Source organism: Pempheris klunzingeri, chromosome 4 (assembly GCF_042242105.1).
Source record: "Pempheris klunzingeri isolate RE-2024b chromosome 4, fPemKlu1.hap1, whole genome shotgun sequence".
NCBI lineage: Eukaryota > Metazoa > Chordata > Actinopteri > Acropomatiformes > Pempheridae > Pempheris > Pempheris klunzingeri.
Window position 1 is genome coordinate 25974964 of NC_092015.1, and position 16668 is coordinate 25991631.

Consider the following 16668-nt stretch of genomic DNA (forward strand, 5'->3'; position numbering starts at 1 on the left):
AACAGGATCTGGCCTGGGAGTACCTCAGGATCCCCTTGATATAGGAGCTGAGGGATTTGGCTGTTAACATGAACCAACATCCACGGAGCTTTTCAAATGAGTGGCAGCTGAGACTCTTCCATGTAGCTGTTGTTACAGGATGCTGTAGACATGCTTTGCCTCTGGTTTGCAGTTTAAACCGTTCTGCCAAGTTTTGGATGCATGTTGAAATTGCTGTTGGAAGAGATGTGCTGAGTTTGAATGTTATGAAATGAATCATCGACCGTTATATCTTGTGCAATGACCATCAATAAAGTTCTGCACTGACTATTGTGTTTGTGTCTTTGTTTCAGTGTGGCTGTAGGTCTTTAAAAAGTGTGAAAATGTTGTAGATTCACTTTTACTAATAAAAGGTATTAAATAGTCTTAAACTCTGTTTAGTAGGGACTTAAATATTTATTAATGTAGTGCTTAATATCATTAAGGACAACTATATTTTGCTATATTAATAAATGTAAATGAACATTAACTAAACAAGTTATAGTCATTTTGATGTATTTGTGCAGGTGAATTTTCACATTTGATGTGCTTTTATTGATATTTCTATTGCAAAATTGGCCTTAAATTTAATTAAATAGTGGAGTTATCAAATGAATCTTGCTGATGTAGACACCCTGTCTTCTAAACCTGCCTTGGCTGTCAGATGGACACAACTCGTTGTCCCTTTAGCGGCATTTACTGTAGAAACCTCCACAGAAGAACACTGAACAACAGTGCAGCCCTGTGTGAAGAACAGTGTCCACATAAACCTGACCCACCTCTGGCTGCTCAGGTACAGTGTAGGTACAGTGTGCCCCATAAGTAGGCCTATACACAAAAATTGTGGTTTTCAGGATTTTAGGATGGATTAGGTGCTAAATAGCACCACTGTTGTACAAGAACCTGTTAAGCCCCTATATGATTCTTTAGAGGAGCTCTACTGGTTCTTCAGCTTAGTTTAGTTTAGTTGGGGAAATATTTTCATTTTACAAAAGTGCTATGTAGCACCTTTAAAGAGAGGTACTATATAGCAACAAAAGTGGTTCCCCTATGATTACAAGCCAAAGAACAACTTTTAGTGCTACTTATCACCATTCTGCTGAATGTGTACTACTGTCCAGCATACAGAGCAACGTACAGGCTGTAGACCTACAGTATGTTCCCAACAATCCCCTTTACATTGGACTTCTGTTTGTTCCAATGCAAAAACACACATGTACCGCATAGTTGTTTAGGAAATACGTGATTTGCCTCTCCTCATTATGTTGCAATTTGTATGTACTGATACACCGGGACAGTGCAAAAAATATTATCATGCTGTATTTTGTCTATAACATAAAGCGTTATCAATTTTATTTCCTTTTTTTTATTCTGCCCGCTGCCATCACGACCTGGGACTGATTAAGTAGTATAAAAAATGAATAGATGAATGTATTGATCGTCAGTGTTTGGGCTTATCACATACCTCCAGTCATTTTCCATTAGGAAAAAGCAGAGCTATCATTACTTTCAGAGAATGTGAGCCCTGAATGAGGGCAGTTCCTCGCGACGTGGGTGTCTACAAAGGGTGCCACTTTGAAACAAGATTCACACAAAGCAGTGCTTTCTAATGATTAACCTACTCTTTGCAACACACACAGATTCTGGTGAAGTGGAAAATATCTTTGTAGAGATTCATCACAGGTTGAACTCCCTGCTGACAGCTGTGTAGAGGTTCCTTGTATTTGTTTCTCATCACTCCTAAAGAACATCAAACACTTCAGATTCTCAGTATCATGTTACTGGAGACTAATTCAATCATGGTTGGTTTGACCTCAGGGTCAGGGTCAGAGGACTGTTAACATCTGAACATCTCAAAGTTGGAAAGGCCCCACAAGGCCATCCAGAGCAGGGCAGCAGCAGGTTTCTGTCCACTTGTTGTTTTTCTGGCTTTTGTGTCAAGGATCAACAATAACTTTGAACTAAAATATCCCATTTAACTTAACTAAAATCCGGAGAGGTGAAATTGTGAAGCTGCACTTCATCCTGAGAAGAAGGTGATTGTCTGAACCAAGCTCTGATGTCAATCCATCCAATAATTCAAGTTTATTTCATTTGATATGGACGACATTACAAATGTTCGCATGTATGCACAAGGAGCAGATGCACCGTGTGAAGTGTTTGTAATGGAAAGCTACAACACCTGTCCACATGAGGCTTTTTTAAAAGTAAAAAAAAAAGGAAGACAAAAAGAAAAGAAACTAAATCCACAAAGTACATCAGACCCGTGTGCCTACAGGGGGAATGGGCGTGAGAACAACGGTGTTTCTCTCTTAATACCTCGATTAAAAACATTGAAATTGTGTTGTATCTTCAGTTCAGTTTGTAGATGGTCCTGTAGTTTTGCTCCTTTAATAGTGCAGGTTAATTGTTTGTGTAGAGCAGTGCTACAGTTACAGTTCACTGAGGCCCGTGTGCCAACTGTACTGCTGTGCTGGTGTTTTGTAACAGATTCATTAAGCAGGGGGGGGGGCCATGAAGGCATCTAGAGATAAGCTTCATGTTGGAATGGCAGTAGTAGTAGAGATATTTCATTTTCACACCTGCTTATGACACTAGAAATGAAACGTCAAGGGACTAGCAAAGTCACAAGAATACATCATCAGGGTTATAAGTTTGTGCAGATTCATCCAGTGTGTTTATGTGAAAACTTTGATCTGCTGCTGGTGTTACAGGGAATGTTGGAGGATCATCAAAGTCAGTACTCGGCACCTTGGATATCTGCAGGTATTCACCATGAATGTCTGCGTTCATGGCCATCCATCCAATAGTTGTTGAGATATACTGACATACTGCTAACACTGCTAAAAATGTTTAATTCATTCATTTACCTGGCAAAACCCCAGTGCCGGGTTACTTAACCCAGCATTTCTGAAGAGGGTTTCAAATGTCACAGTCGTCTTCCACCTTCAATACAATTACAACTTCAGTGCATCAATGAGTCACAAAAAAAGGACTCTGATGATTTAGTACTGCAGTTCCATAACAGTGCTGGATAGGTAATATATTAAGATATGCAAAAGAAATCAGATGCAAGTGGTTTACAAGTGATTTACAAAACAAAAAAAATGGATTTAGAGACACCAAAACAACTAAAAAAGCGAAAAAGTTAATTGAATAAGACAACAATGAAAGATGGGTAGTTAAGATAATTAAAGATAATGCAATATATATAAAATATTGAAAGACTGCACAAAATAAACAGATTATAGTAAGATGGAATAAAATGGGCTATATAACAGTGATCCACTGTAGGATGTAAATGACACCTGGGTGGGTTTTTGGTTTATATTTAAAACAGTACTTGTGAAGTGGTGGGACTGGCTTCAGTAATCTAAACACTGCCAACAGATGACAGCAAAAACTATTTCCCCCTAAAATGACTAGCTGTAATAAAAAAAAGGCTCTAAATAGTTAATGATCAACATGATCCAGGTGTGCAGAGGAGGATCAGCTCACCTGGTAGTTCCCCGCAAATGTCCTGTTAGTGGTGATTTTTGCCTGATGCTCACTTTTTTTTTTTTTTTATCTTCAACTGCCCAGACTGTCAAAAACACGAGACAGTGACAAAGTGTGAGAAACATCTTCACGTGCGTGTTAACCTCAGATCCGGTTTGATTGACACTTGCTCCAGATGGGAGGATCGAGTCCACTTCAACCCGCTCAAGTCCCGCCTCGCACCGTGCTCTCTGCTGGGGACTTGAGACTATAAAATGAAGGAACTTACTGTAACCGGGACGCACTCTGGAGTTGGAGTTCCCTTTGTGAACTCCCTCGCACAAACTAAAGTCAGCCTCATGCTTTAATCAGTGCTCACTCACAGAGATATTGCGGTCTGGTTCCTCTCACTTCCAAGCCGAAAACTTTTCCTCCAGTCGCCGGGCAGAGCCAGCAGAGCCATGGCAGGGGACGGCTCCGACCAGCGGGCGCTGCAGTATGAACAAACTCTGGTGAGTTTCACTTGTTGCCTCTCTGAACTTTGTCCAGCGGTCACACAGTACTGAGTGTACAGTCCTCGGGCACGGGGAGGGCACCGCACTTCCCTGACAACCGTCCAGCTTACCGCTGCCTGGCTCGCTGGCTAAACGTGCACATCTGGTACTAGCTCCGTGATAGCGAGCGGCTTAAAAGTTAAAAAGGAATTGAAATAAATGCATGTTGGTGTAATGTGTGCATGCCGAATGAAGCGGGGTGTCTCTGTGACTCGGCAGGTTTCTGCTGGACTGTGTGTGTTTGCCGACAGTCGAGTATCAACTAAAATTGTCAGATTTTAAAGGAAGTTCAGCTCCGTGTACACTCACATGAGCGTGACCGAGGTTTGCGCGGTTGGAAGCCGCAGTGTGCGCTAATGTGTTTCCATTTGCTCTGTTGTGCACTTGTGAGGTGACAGGAGTAACTAAGGACGCGTTTCTTAGCTTTCTAACCACCACACGTTGCATGTCTTTGGCTTTCCAACCAGGTCCTTACTGTCATAACATCTGGATTTGGCTGTATGGGGAAATTCTGGCCAAACTCCATCGTCAAAATGTCACAGTCTTCAAGAAGTCTGTGCATACTGTCGTCAACGCAGATAATAAAGGGACGTTATGTCTGTTTTTTTAATTTCAAAAATGTGTTGATGAGTTCGGAATAATAAAAGATTTAATCGAGCACTTATTAATGTGTGACACATCTTGGTCCAGCCAACAGACACCATGCTGGGCGCCAGTGTGATGGTTTAAAAGGTGACATTTCATGAGGGAGCGCTGCTTGGTGCTTAATAGATGAGCCGAAGTCAGGAAAGACTCTTACTGATTTGTTCAAGGCGTGGAGTCATGCCATATAAGATAGGAATATTTGACAAAAAGAAAATCAGCTCTACCTAAACAGATTTTTGAATGGGATTTTGCTTGATACTCTGTGCATTCAGATGCACGATTTGGTAAATATTCTTATCTGTCTGCCATCGTACTTGAAATGTCCACTACATGTCAGGAGGCGATGTCATCTTCACACAAACAACACAGTAGTCATTATGCTTACTGTAAGTGTCAGGAGCTCAACCGCCTCCATCCAACAGTAAATGAATGCATTGTTGTTGAGCAGCCTGGGGTGCTAAGAGAAGCACCATGCATAATGTGCTGCAGCGCTGTGCCTTCAGTGCTGTCTGCAGGGCCCTCTGAGGATGATCTGGTTGAACATGAGCACAGGTTATTTCCTTTTTGGCTTACCTTCTAGTCAGGCAGGTGGGATTCAGGTGGTCTGCACAGTGTTTAGAACAGGAATCAGTTGAGTGAACAGTTTGATGTTAAACCTGTTTTATAGTCTACGGCAGGGGGCTCTCCACAGAGTCGGAGCCCATGGACACACACAGTTAACAATTTGTCCTTGGGGCCATAAAGGCTGTTTTTCTTAAGTAAAATTTAGCAAGGAATTGTATAATTTGCAAAATTAGAGTGGCGAGGCGGAACAAATGATTCAGTTGTTCTACATTCTCAAACAGGGGGAGTGAATTATGTTTTAGAGAAATTCCACTATTCATCATGTTGCTCCTCCTGAAGCACCCCTGAGGTTCTTACACCCGACTTTTAGGGTTGGCAGTGTGCACCTCAGGATGATTAAGGGTGGCGGTGGGCTGAGAGTCCAAGTATTTTTGTGTGTGTGTGTGTTTGTAAGTGCCCAGTTAAACTTTTCCTGACAAACCTCTGTCAAGCCTAAAGAATCTGCTGTTTGAAGAGACTGGTTTTTATAGGCCAACTGGACCCATTCAGTGGTAGCGAGGCTTTAAATTAAGAAGAGCCACAACTGTAACACTTCTTTGGGCCTCTGTTTCCTTCTCTTGAAAAAGTTCCTTTGTAAAGAGCACCCCCCACCCCCGCCTGTGTGCTGTTAATCTCTGTGTGTGTGTTTGTGTGAGTGATTACACAACGTGCGACCCGCTGATTCAGCGCTGGACGCTCTGTCACCCTGCCGGGGTCTCGTGCTCGGCACTCAGGCTCTCTGAGTGGAACGTGCAAGCAGCTCTCTCTGCACCACCTTTTCTGATAATCTCAGGTCACCCTGCTGCGCTGCGGTGATTGTTACATGAAGAGAACTGTGAAAGCATCCAAATGGAATCAAATAAAAATAGCTGCAATGTGAGAATAACCTCTCTTACAATAAATGAGTTCTCTCTCTGCCTCCCATCTCCTCGCTGTGGGTTGTAGTAACATGGTGTCTTTGTGTGATATTGGCAGTCATGGTGGTTGTGTGGGCTTGTTGTGGGCAGTGGATGCTCAAAGAGGCCACTGTAGTTTGGCTGTGAGAGAGGCTGAAAGGCTGGCTACAGAAATGTTGGCATGGCCAGGAGTGAGGAGCACTTGCATCGGTCTAATGTTAACCAACAATATGTTGAGGCTGGTTTTATTTTGCATCAGTTTGTATCTGTATAAAGCTGATTGTAGTGGATTTCTGCTGGAGCCAGAAGTCAGACTTGTGCATGCTTGTGTAGGATATGATGGACATATTGCTGTTTGAATATTTCTGCAGAATTGAATGATATATATATACATGTACTATACACCTCTAGGCTGAACAGCAAAGTTTGATGAGAGGCTACACAAGTACATTTTTATCATTCATCTTCCGGATTTTTCGGTGTCCCACTCAACTAAAATACAGTTTCAGAGGCTTTTTCAGGATTAAAAGATGAAAGAATTTTGGAAACAAGTCACTTAAAGAGCCTTGAATTTCAGCAAACTGCAGCTACAATTGCGTATTAGTGTCTTCCTTCAACAGTTGATGTCAGTAGGAATCTAATGAGTTTCAGCAATAAGCCTGAAGAGGCCTGGCATGCGTTCAAGGGTAAATCACAGTCCCTTGCAGATAATTTATCTATGAACTATTTGTTACATACAGCTGTGCTAATGACGATGAAAATAACATAATAAACATGGTATCAGTGTAAATGGTACTTTTAGGTTGGCTTTAATTCACTAATATGTTGACATTGATGTATTTGTCCCATCATAGTGTCCTCATGTAGTTAAATAATAAATGGACTGTCGAGTGATTGAAGTATACGTTTTATTAGGTGCTGTGCAATAGCGTCAATCACAGCACCCAATCACAGGGGAGAGCGAGAGGCTAATATTTATGACTTTTTATGTAGCTTGGCAGGAGTTTTCTGAAGCAATGAAAAGCAACTCTCTATACATCAGTTAAACTACATCCTCATAAAGGACTAATTATCACACTCAGGTTGGAATGATTGATGTAGTTTTTAGTAAGACGACAGAAATGCTACTTGACTTGGGCTTTTGTTCAACCCACTACAACAAGTAATAATTAACATGATAATCGAAGTGATCCAGCAATCTGTGGCCACGGAGTTGTGCTTGATTCACCTTTACCCTCTCATTCACTGAGCACATCCTCAACTGGATTGGAGTTCACTGTAATGATTTAATGAAATCATGACCTTGAGGGACTGGGCCTTGACTTCACTGTGACAAAATTTGTATTAACATGTTTAAATCATCAAAAAAACCACCACATCATCTTCTTCACTCTGAGTTTGTGCATACATTTTTTACTACACCATACAGGCGCTTCAAAATGAAACGCACAGATGGTCCAAACTGTCAGATACTGTGTACGTACTTTGTCTGAGAATGCCCTTCTATATGTAATCTGTGGTGCAAGTGTCTTGAAAATATCCTGGAATTAAAGGCTGTTTGTTTGTGCACGAACCTCTTGTACAATGATTTTTATGTAACAAACTCCATAAAAAAATGTCTAATGAAAAAAGATTGACCTCATCAGAGTTATGGCTTTAGGAATCTAAGTCCAAAAAATAAACAGCAGATTTTTAATATTAATTTCAATTTGATTTTGATATTGATTTAAACAATAAATTGATTATCAAAATTATTGGAGATTAGTTTGTCTGTCGCATATAACTTAAAAAGCTTTAAAATATGATGTCTGTGCCAACATGAAGGCTGTAATTGTGTACAATTGGAGGCAAATTAGATGAACCATACTAGTACGTGGTGTCACATTAGGGGCCAAATGTCCTGTGGCAAAACGTTTGAGAGGATCACATCCAGGTGGTCGTTTGGTAGGAAATCATGCCGACCCCCCAGGTGACACTGCAGCCAAGGATGGTCTGTTGTCCAGATTTATGTGGAACATAACGCAGCAGCGAACACCAGAATGAGCTCATCTCTGAGATTATGACATGTTTTGCAAAGTGGCGGTTGTGGATGTACACTGCGTATGTGTGTGTGTGTGTGAGCTGGGGTGTTCTGCCCGGGTCATTACACCTACCGATACCCCCACATTGCTGGGAGTCTTGACTCGTTGCATTTTTAATGTTCCTCTTCAACCCTGGTGGATAGACAGCGGATTGTCACCCCACCCCCATTCTGTGTCCCTCGCTGGCTTGATGGCTTGTTATCACAAGGCCGTATGAACATGCTGGGTAATGGGGTGTGTATGGGTATGGTGACGTGGTCTGTCTGGAGGCTTTCGATCAGCTCTCCCACAGCCTGTGATGGTGTGTCAACATTCCTTGTGCGCCCCACCCTGCATGTTTCAGTGTATAGAGGATGTCCAGCTACCACCATGTGTCAGGGCCGCAGTAAAGGGAAAAAAAATCTGAGATTTTGAGAATGAAGTTGTGATTTTATGATTATAAAAAAATAACATAACATTATCAGAATTAAATTGTAAAATTTCAAGGGAAAAAAACCCATGGGTTTATGGACATATCTTAAGCAACCAGCAACTGACCAGATAAGTGAAATATAATAAATAGCAAACGCTGATGTGCCAAAAGATTAAGTATTGTGTTATCTGTGAAACATGCACTGAAGTACAGCTTCACAAGATGAGGCAACACGCAGTTCCTATTTTCCACCTCTAAAGTAACACAGAAAATTATGACTTTACTCTCAAAATATTGTGACTTTTTCCCATAAAATGAGTACTTCATTCTCGTAATATTAAGACTTTATTCTCAAAATCTGAGATTATTATTATTTTTTTTTATCCTCAGTGTGGCCCTAATACTCTGTCGTATTCAGCAGCTCAGATAAGAGTCGTCAGGACAGAGATAAGGTGATCAGCAGATCCTGAGTCAAAGGATAATCACTGATTGTAATGTGTTTTATAGGTGCATCTCATTCAACAGCTGTAAAAACACATAATTCTTTGTTTTTCCCGTCTCTTGATTGTATCAGAAGCTGCATTTCAACTGTTTATGTGACAGAACTGCTCACTGAGACCAGTGGCAGTTGGTACAGGCTATTTCATGTGGAAGAAACTTTTGGTCAGGTATATTTTTATGTATTATTATATTTTATTTTAAGAGTTTATGGTTTATGATTGGGAATTTGTTGATACTCTAATAATGGCTGTGGACTTGAGGAACAAAGCAACAGGGAAGTGAAAGCGTTGTGGTGGGGGGGGGTAGAATGGAAATGCAATAATTTGCGAGTGCATATTTCCCCCTATGCTTGTGTGGGTGTGTGTGTTGTGGCCATCTGTCTTGCTGTGACACAGGGTAATTTGTAACCCTGTGTTATTCGCCTGGCTGTGGTAATTAGGCTTTATGTAGCCGCGGCCGTTTGATGTCTGCTCGCTTGCAGTCGTAGTGGAAATTTCCTTTTTACTTGCCCTCTCCACACCTTTATTTCACTATCACTTCATCACGTTGTTGCATCATGTTGGTAAAGTCTTTTTTGATTTTTGCAAGACAGGTCAACAACTCCTTGACTCCTGCTTTTATAGCGTGGAGAAAGGGGTGCTTGCTTGCATAACACTCACAGCTAAGTTGTGAATAGGCCGGCTTTTGCTGCAGATAAGCATCAAAGGCCTCCAACGGTTTTTTCTCTCTCCATTACAAAAGATCAACCTTTGCTTTTATTGTTTTTTCCCCTGCCAAAATGACCTCTCCACCTCTATTTACTCTCTGGACAAACAACCATGATAGATTTCCTCAATCAGGACGTCTTGTATGGAGGGCTCTTGAGGTCTAAACACAAACATTTGCACAAAAGCAAAAGAGTCAGGGCTCCAAATGAGGAACTGTTCACAATAACTGAATTTGACAAACACTCCACAAGACGGAAGGAATGTTGTCGTCTTGTAAAGCCAATAAGAGGAATGTGTTTCTGTGACTGGCTGTTGTTCAAGATGCATTGATCACACAGGCAGGTGTTGTGTTGATGATTAACCACTGAGAGATGGAGAAAAGGAATAAGAGAACAAACTCAACAGGTCAATAAACAGCTGCGTTAGTTTCAAGTGTTTAGATTAGTGCCATATACCCCCCCCTCTCTTGTGTCCTCAACAAATATGGACTAGAAAGTAGATGGAGTGCAGACAGCTAAGGCATGCAGATCTTAGTGTTATAAATGACTGTAATCCACACAGATTCACTACGTTTTCACGCTGGTTCGTTGGTTTTGTAAGACAACATAAATGATGCAAAAATGATGAGGTGATTAGATTTTTTGCTGTAAAACACACGATAGTTGATTTAACTACCTGAGAAGGATGGAGGTTTATCTGTATTTCCACATTCAAATCCTTGTCTGGAACTTCGGAGCGCCACAGTTTACAACCACTAAGGAAGATGATGAGGAAGTATCTCTGTCATCTGTCATCAAAATGTCTGGAATATCAACTCCTTCCATTAACATGCTTACATTGCTCTTTTAATAACGAACATAATCACATGCAGTCGATTCTTGTGGGCGCATGATGAAAAGTGATGTGATACGGAGTCTTTCTTACAATGATTCAAAAATGACATCAAAAGAAAATGGAGCTTCTCAGCTGCAGGTATTTGCCAGCGTTTCCCTGTAATGTAACAACTGTCTCTTCAAATTTCATCCATCAATTTTCACTACTTTTACACCTTTGCATCACTGTTGGCCACAAGGTTTTTCAAATTATTACCTGGATTTCTCTTGCAATTTCAGCGAGGCATAAATCATGAATCTGTACAATGGTATCTGTAAAAACTGGTCATTTGTAGGAGGAAGGAGGCTGCAGAGTGAAACATGCAATATTGTAAAGGTAAGAGGAAAACAAAGAAGAAAATAAACCTGTGCCAGTAAAATCTTATTTTCACAAGCCGATTAACATCAGCATGTGTGTCCAGGGAACAAGTGTTTATTGTTGCCACCCACATCAACATTTCACTTTTGACTTTTTGTCTTCCCATCCACATTTTTTGTCGAAAAGCAAAAGGTCTGAGATGCAACAGCATTTCCATTTATATGAGATCCTCTGAGGACGTTCCTTTCCTTCTGTTATTTCATACTCTCTCTCATATTTTCAACACATAAATGGAAAGGTACAAGAAGCTTTTCTTACTTTTAACAATGGACATAAGCAGGTTTACAAGAAGCAAGTCAGAAAAATCTCCTAAAAAACATAGAACTCATTATTGGTAGAAGACTGAGTAGAGTTGTTGAGTTTAAAGACTTTTTGTTGACATTGGATAGTTTATTGCATTAATAAGTAATAGCAATAGTTTGCACATGTGTCCCCTCCACGTCTCGTGCCACTGTTGGTGTGAGCTCACTGTTCCTCTGTCTGGACGAACACACAGCCAAGTGGCCTTGAGGTGAACGTCAGAGTTGACACATCAGCGGATGTTCACTTCACTATCAGCTGTGCATCTGAGCTGCTTTTACCTGAAACACCTTTTTTGATAAAGGCGATCTTGTTGATGTATCAACTGCGTGCCACAAAGCAGATCCAGAGTCAGGAATGAATACTTCAGCAATTAGTCCCATTTACCTTGGCTGTTAAAAGGCTTCCACTGTGCAGCCATCTTTCTAAATGCCCTTCACCGTGTGTGAATAATGTTTCTGCACCATGCTGCTGATGCTTAAAGAGCTGCTCGAGTGCCTCCGTCTAATTGTTTACAATGCTGTGTGTGTCGTCTTCTGCCTTTTGATAAATGGAAAGTTAAGTAATCGATAATGGAGAGCTAAAGAGAAGGAGCCAGCGGCAGCAAAACTAAACACTTCTGTCCTATCAAAAGTTTAGATGCTATTTATGGAATCACCTTTATGCTTGCTCTTTGTTTTGTCATGATATTTATACCTGGAAGGAGTTTATCTTAATGTGCACTTCTTTTAAAATGCTATTACTTAAACAGTGCTGGATATGGTTCTGGAGCTCTGAATGTTGACCGGAATGGTATTTTGGTCTGTTCATGTCATGATTTAATTTGACTTTACACGTTGAGCTTCAGTGCCTTTCAGAGGCTTTTCTATCCTAATGAATATAAATATCTGGAAAATGCGATGAATTCTTTAGATTTTGGGGCACTGATGTGGCGATGATGACAAGTGCTACAGCAGTTAATCCAGTATTCAATTAGTTGATGGACAGAAAAAGAATCAGCAACAATTTTGATGACTGACGGTAGTTTTTAAAGAAATCTGGGAAGCCAAATGAGAAACACTCTTGTTCTGGCTTCTCAAATATGAGGAGTTGCTGCTTTTTGAAATTAAAAGGAAAATGAGCCGTCATTTGGACAGAACAAGCAATTTGAAGATGTCCCCTTGAACTCTGGAAGATTGTGATAGATGTTTTTCACAATTTTCTGCTTTTTTAAAATATGGACCAAACAAATAATTACATTTAAAATCATGTTGTCACTGTCCTCTAGAGGATAAACTATATAAAGGTTAAGCTGCTACCTCAAACCTAGCTTGATATTTCTGTAATGCAATTAGTTGTTACTTCATCCAACATATACACAGATACCGATATATCTACAATAAGCTAAGGTCAGCTGACGTATTGGACAGGCTGATATATCGGCCTAGCTCTAATGTTGATAAGAACTCATATGTGCATATGAATACATAACAATATATACTGTCACAACCAAAAGGGGATACGATGTAATTCTGATCCCTTCCTCTTTAGACCGGTTCATCACACAGCAATCAGCACAGCCGTCTGTATCATCATCATGTTGTGGTTTGACAGGCTGATCCCTGGTGTGGTCGGCCCTTATCTGCCGTCACTACTGATCTTCCACATTGGAGCTGATGGCCTCAGTGTTTACGCATCCATCAACACTTCAGCACATCAGCACATTTTCCACTGTTGAGTATCCGTGATGATTAGTCACCAGCAGCCCCCTGTTTAAACACAAGTGCCTGGAGGTGAACACTGTAACACATTTTATTTTTTGTTCCTAGTTGGGCTGTTGAGAGCTGTTTTCTTCCACAGCTGCACTTTAATACCGTGTAAATACCAAGGTATGCTGATGACATGCCTGTGTCATTACAGAGCCCCTGAAACCATAGAGTCCAATGATGAACACTGATTCAGAGGGGCTTTCACCAAAATTATAAGAACCTTTTTTGAGTGACATGTGGGTCAGGACACTTAATCCTTAGAATGCAAATAGTCAAAAGAAGATATGAGCAATTCCACAAAATATTGTTTGTGTTCAGAAATACCAGTGTGTGCTTAAAACCTAAGAGGGTTGTTCTACAGGTTGTCCAATGGATCATTGTCCTTTTTGGATGATGATTCCTTTAGCCAAGGGGGACAATAAAATCCTTTCAAAGTTTTAAAAGGATGAGATAGTTGTTAGACATCTAACATAACTCATAGAAATTATGGTGCTCTTTTTTTTTTTTACACTTAAATGAAAAGGTTTTGGAAATTATAGAACCATATAACTGAAAACTATGGTAATTAAAGAAAGCACAACTTTTTATTTTACTAGGGCTGCTCAGTATTTAACTTTTATTTGAGTCGACTTCAAAGAAGTTAATGTGTAGTTCAATAACTGGACCAGGTCACATTTAATTGGGTACTGGCATGCTATGAATTAGTAAATTATTATTCTTAAAAATATCAAACCGAGTGTTGCATAGCTGTCCACCCATGGTAAACATGGGTTTACCTTGTGAGCTCGAGGTTACGACATAGGAAGCTGTGATGCACTCTGTGTTCAAGTGGTTATGTCTTGAACACCCTTCCTAGGCAACGTTCCTACACAACGTGGACATCAAAAAACTCCTAACTTTAAAATGCAGGTTCTTCAGATTGCAGGCATTACTTATAGCTAAGGTCATCTAGAAGCCACTGAGGCTAACAATTTGACCAGCTAGCCAACAGGTAATGGAGCTTTAATGCAGGAAATGTGAGGCTGTTTGGAACATCAACATTTCCCTCAGACGATTTGGCTAACCCAAGGAGTTAACATTAATTGGCCACAGCTGATAAACGAGTTGTTTTCTCGTATGAACTCTGTAGAACCATGTCCAGACATTGTCCAGAGTCGCTCCTTCACATATGTAGCACACAGCAGTGTGTTTCAGAGGTGTTCTCACCTACAGGAACCTGCCTGTTAGAAGCTTTCATGGCCATCCATCCAACGGTTGAGATATAAGTGTGGACCAAAGTAGTGGACGGACTAACAGTGCCATGTTGGAAAAGAGGAATCCTGCTAATGGCGTTTATCCTGCTTACGGACAGTTAGGGTACATTTTTTTGTATTAACACTAGCACCGCCTAAGACTGTGGCAGACTGGGGGGTTTTCTTAATGCGAATACAAGCCTTTCAACCCATGACTTTTCCTAAATATGTGTTTTCTGAAGCCTAGAAGATACTAAAATAAAACACAAAAGGTTTCTTAGCATTTGTACCCCTGGCTGTCACCGCAGTCATATAGACTGTAGTTTGCATGTTACACACTTCGGCCATATAAGGTACATTTTTCCGTTTTGTTTTTGGATGAGCGAGTCAACATGGCTACAAGTAATCTCATTCATCAAATTACTCAAGTTGTTTGAACAGTGAATTTAGAGAAATACGTACATAAAATGATGCTTGACATCAAGCCCCGTGGATGAATTGTAAGAACAAGTGACAGTCTGTTGTAACGACTGAACGGTGCTCTACAAGGCAGTTTTTTAAAAGTATGTCTCTACACACACCCATTGCAGAGGTGTTCTCAGAGAACACAGCTCATTGCACTGCCTGTAGGGGGCGCTAGAATGCTGGCAGTCCTAGTGTTAAGGTGGTCACTGCTTGGCATGGCTCAAACCGAACACAGATGCTTTGTATCACCAGTCTTTCGTTAGACAGGTCTATCTTCAGGCCTGTGTCTAATGAGCAATTAATGTGTGTGTAATAGTCCTACATCACAGGGGACCTCAAATGAAAGTATTACTGAGAGTAACTGTTGGCCTAGATGGCCTAGAATCTTTTCCTCAAGTTTGAGATAACGGTTTCATAATTGTCTGTTGTAAGCGGGTGTCCTCCATCCTTGTATCTTTCTTGTAAAATGACTGCACTGTACAAGAATCCCCTCCTGCTTATCGACCCAGAGTTGCCGTAGCTGCCCCCCTCTCCTGCCTGCCCTATAATTGCTGTTAGTTTACTGTTGATGGAGTGTAATTAAACAGACACTTGGCAGAGTTTAGCTGCTGATAGAGTTGATCAGCGTTGCTTTTGGCTGCCGAGGCGCATCGGTCCCCTGCGCTGACAGATTGGAAGGCAAGATGGAAGATGCTTTGATGCACCACACAGTGGTTGTATCAGCAGACATTACTGCGACCCGTCACTATACAAGCTAGCACACACATTCACACACACACACACACACACACGTTTCTCACGAATAGGCACTTAGCCTTTTTTCTTACATGGAGCTCTTGAGTGAGTGCAAGCAGGCAGATGTGAGCTACACTGAACTTCGACCCTTACACACACAGCAGATCCCACCTGTTTCTTTCTACTGTCACTGAGCTCTGCCACAGTGACTCGCACTACTTGTGATGACCCTGAGCAACCAATCAGAGTGCGGTGGATTATGTTCTCTCCACCTCTTTCCTCTATTTCCAACTCTCTCTGGATTTTATGTAAATGAGTTTTTATGGTGTTAAACTAATGTCAGCACTTTGCCTTGCATGCGTGTGTGTGTGTGTGTGTCCTCATTCTGAACTTCTCACCTCCCTTGTTGCTCTTTCTTTTACAGTCCTCTGACCACAAATTCATACACACACACATGCTCGCAGACACACTCAGTCTTGCAGATTAGCTGAGCTGCTATCAGGCTTTGCAATCTTGCCTTGTACTGTCCCGCCCAGTCCAGCCAAGTTCACCTTCACTATCTGCTCCTGGATTATTTGGGACTGAGTAGGACTTGGCTTGACTTGTTGATAAGATGATGCTGATGTTGGGTTTCTCTTGAGGGGATATTTGGGGTTATTTTAAGTGAGGTTGTATGAGGTTCTAAACCATAGTTTGCTTATTTTCTACAGTAGATGGTGGTCTGTACGCCCCCAGTTTGGAGCAGAGACACTAAGCAATACACTGCTGTGGAGGGGGGCAGCAGAAAAACGTCTTTTAGCCACCTAAAAACAAAAGAAAAACACACTATATTTAGAATAGTTTCACTGCTTTGCCGTCAGACTGCCCTTTCCGACAGGGAGCTGAAGCCGTTATTTCACAAAAATGCTCTCTTCAAAACCTCAAGACTCCATTAACCAAAGTAAAAAACAAAAAAAACAAACCCAAAGTGTTGACTTAATGTGTGTAAGTTAACCTATTTTAAAATTCTAACTTTAGTCTTGTACGTTAAGTCACATATGTTG

General features: G+C 41.0%; 1 protein-coding gene across 2 annotated transcripts in view; it reads left to right on the forward strand.

Annotated features, from left to right (window-relative positions):
* Positions 1-3875: 3875 nt before the first annotated feature.
* Positions 3876-16668, forward strand: part of clcn2c (chloride channel 2c) — a 141693-nt gene continuing 128900 nt past the window's right edge. For both annotated transcript variants that reach the window (XM_070828773.1, XM_070828774.1), the window contains exon 1: positions 3876-4007. In XM_070828773.1, coding sequence (XP_070684874.1) covers positions 3957-4007 — 51 coding nt within the window. In that variant the 5' untranslated portion in view covers positions 3876-3956. The remainder of the gene's footprint in view (positions 4008-16668) is intronic.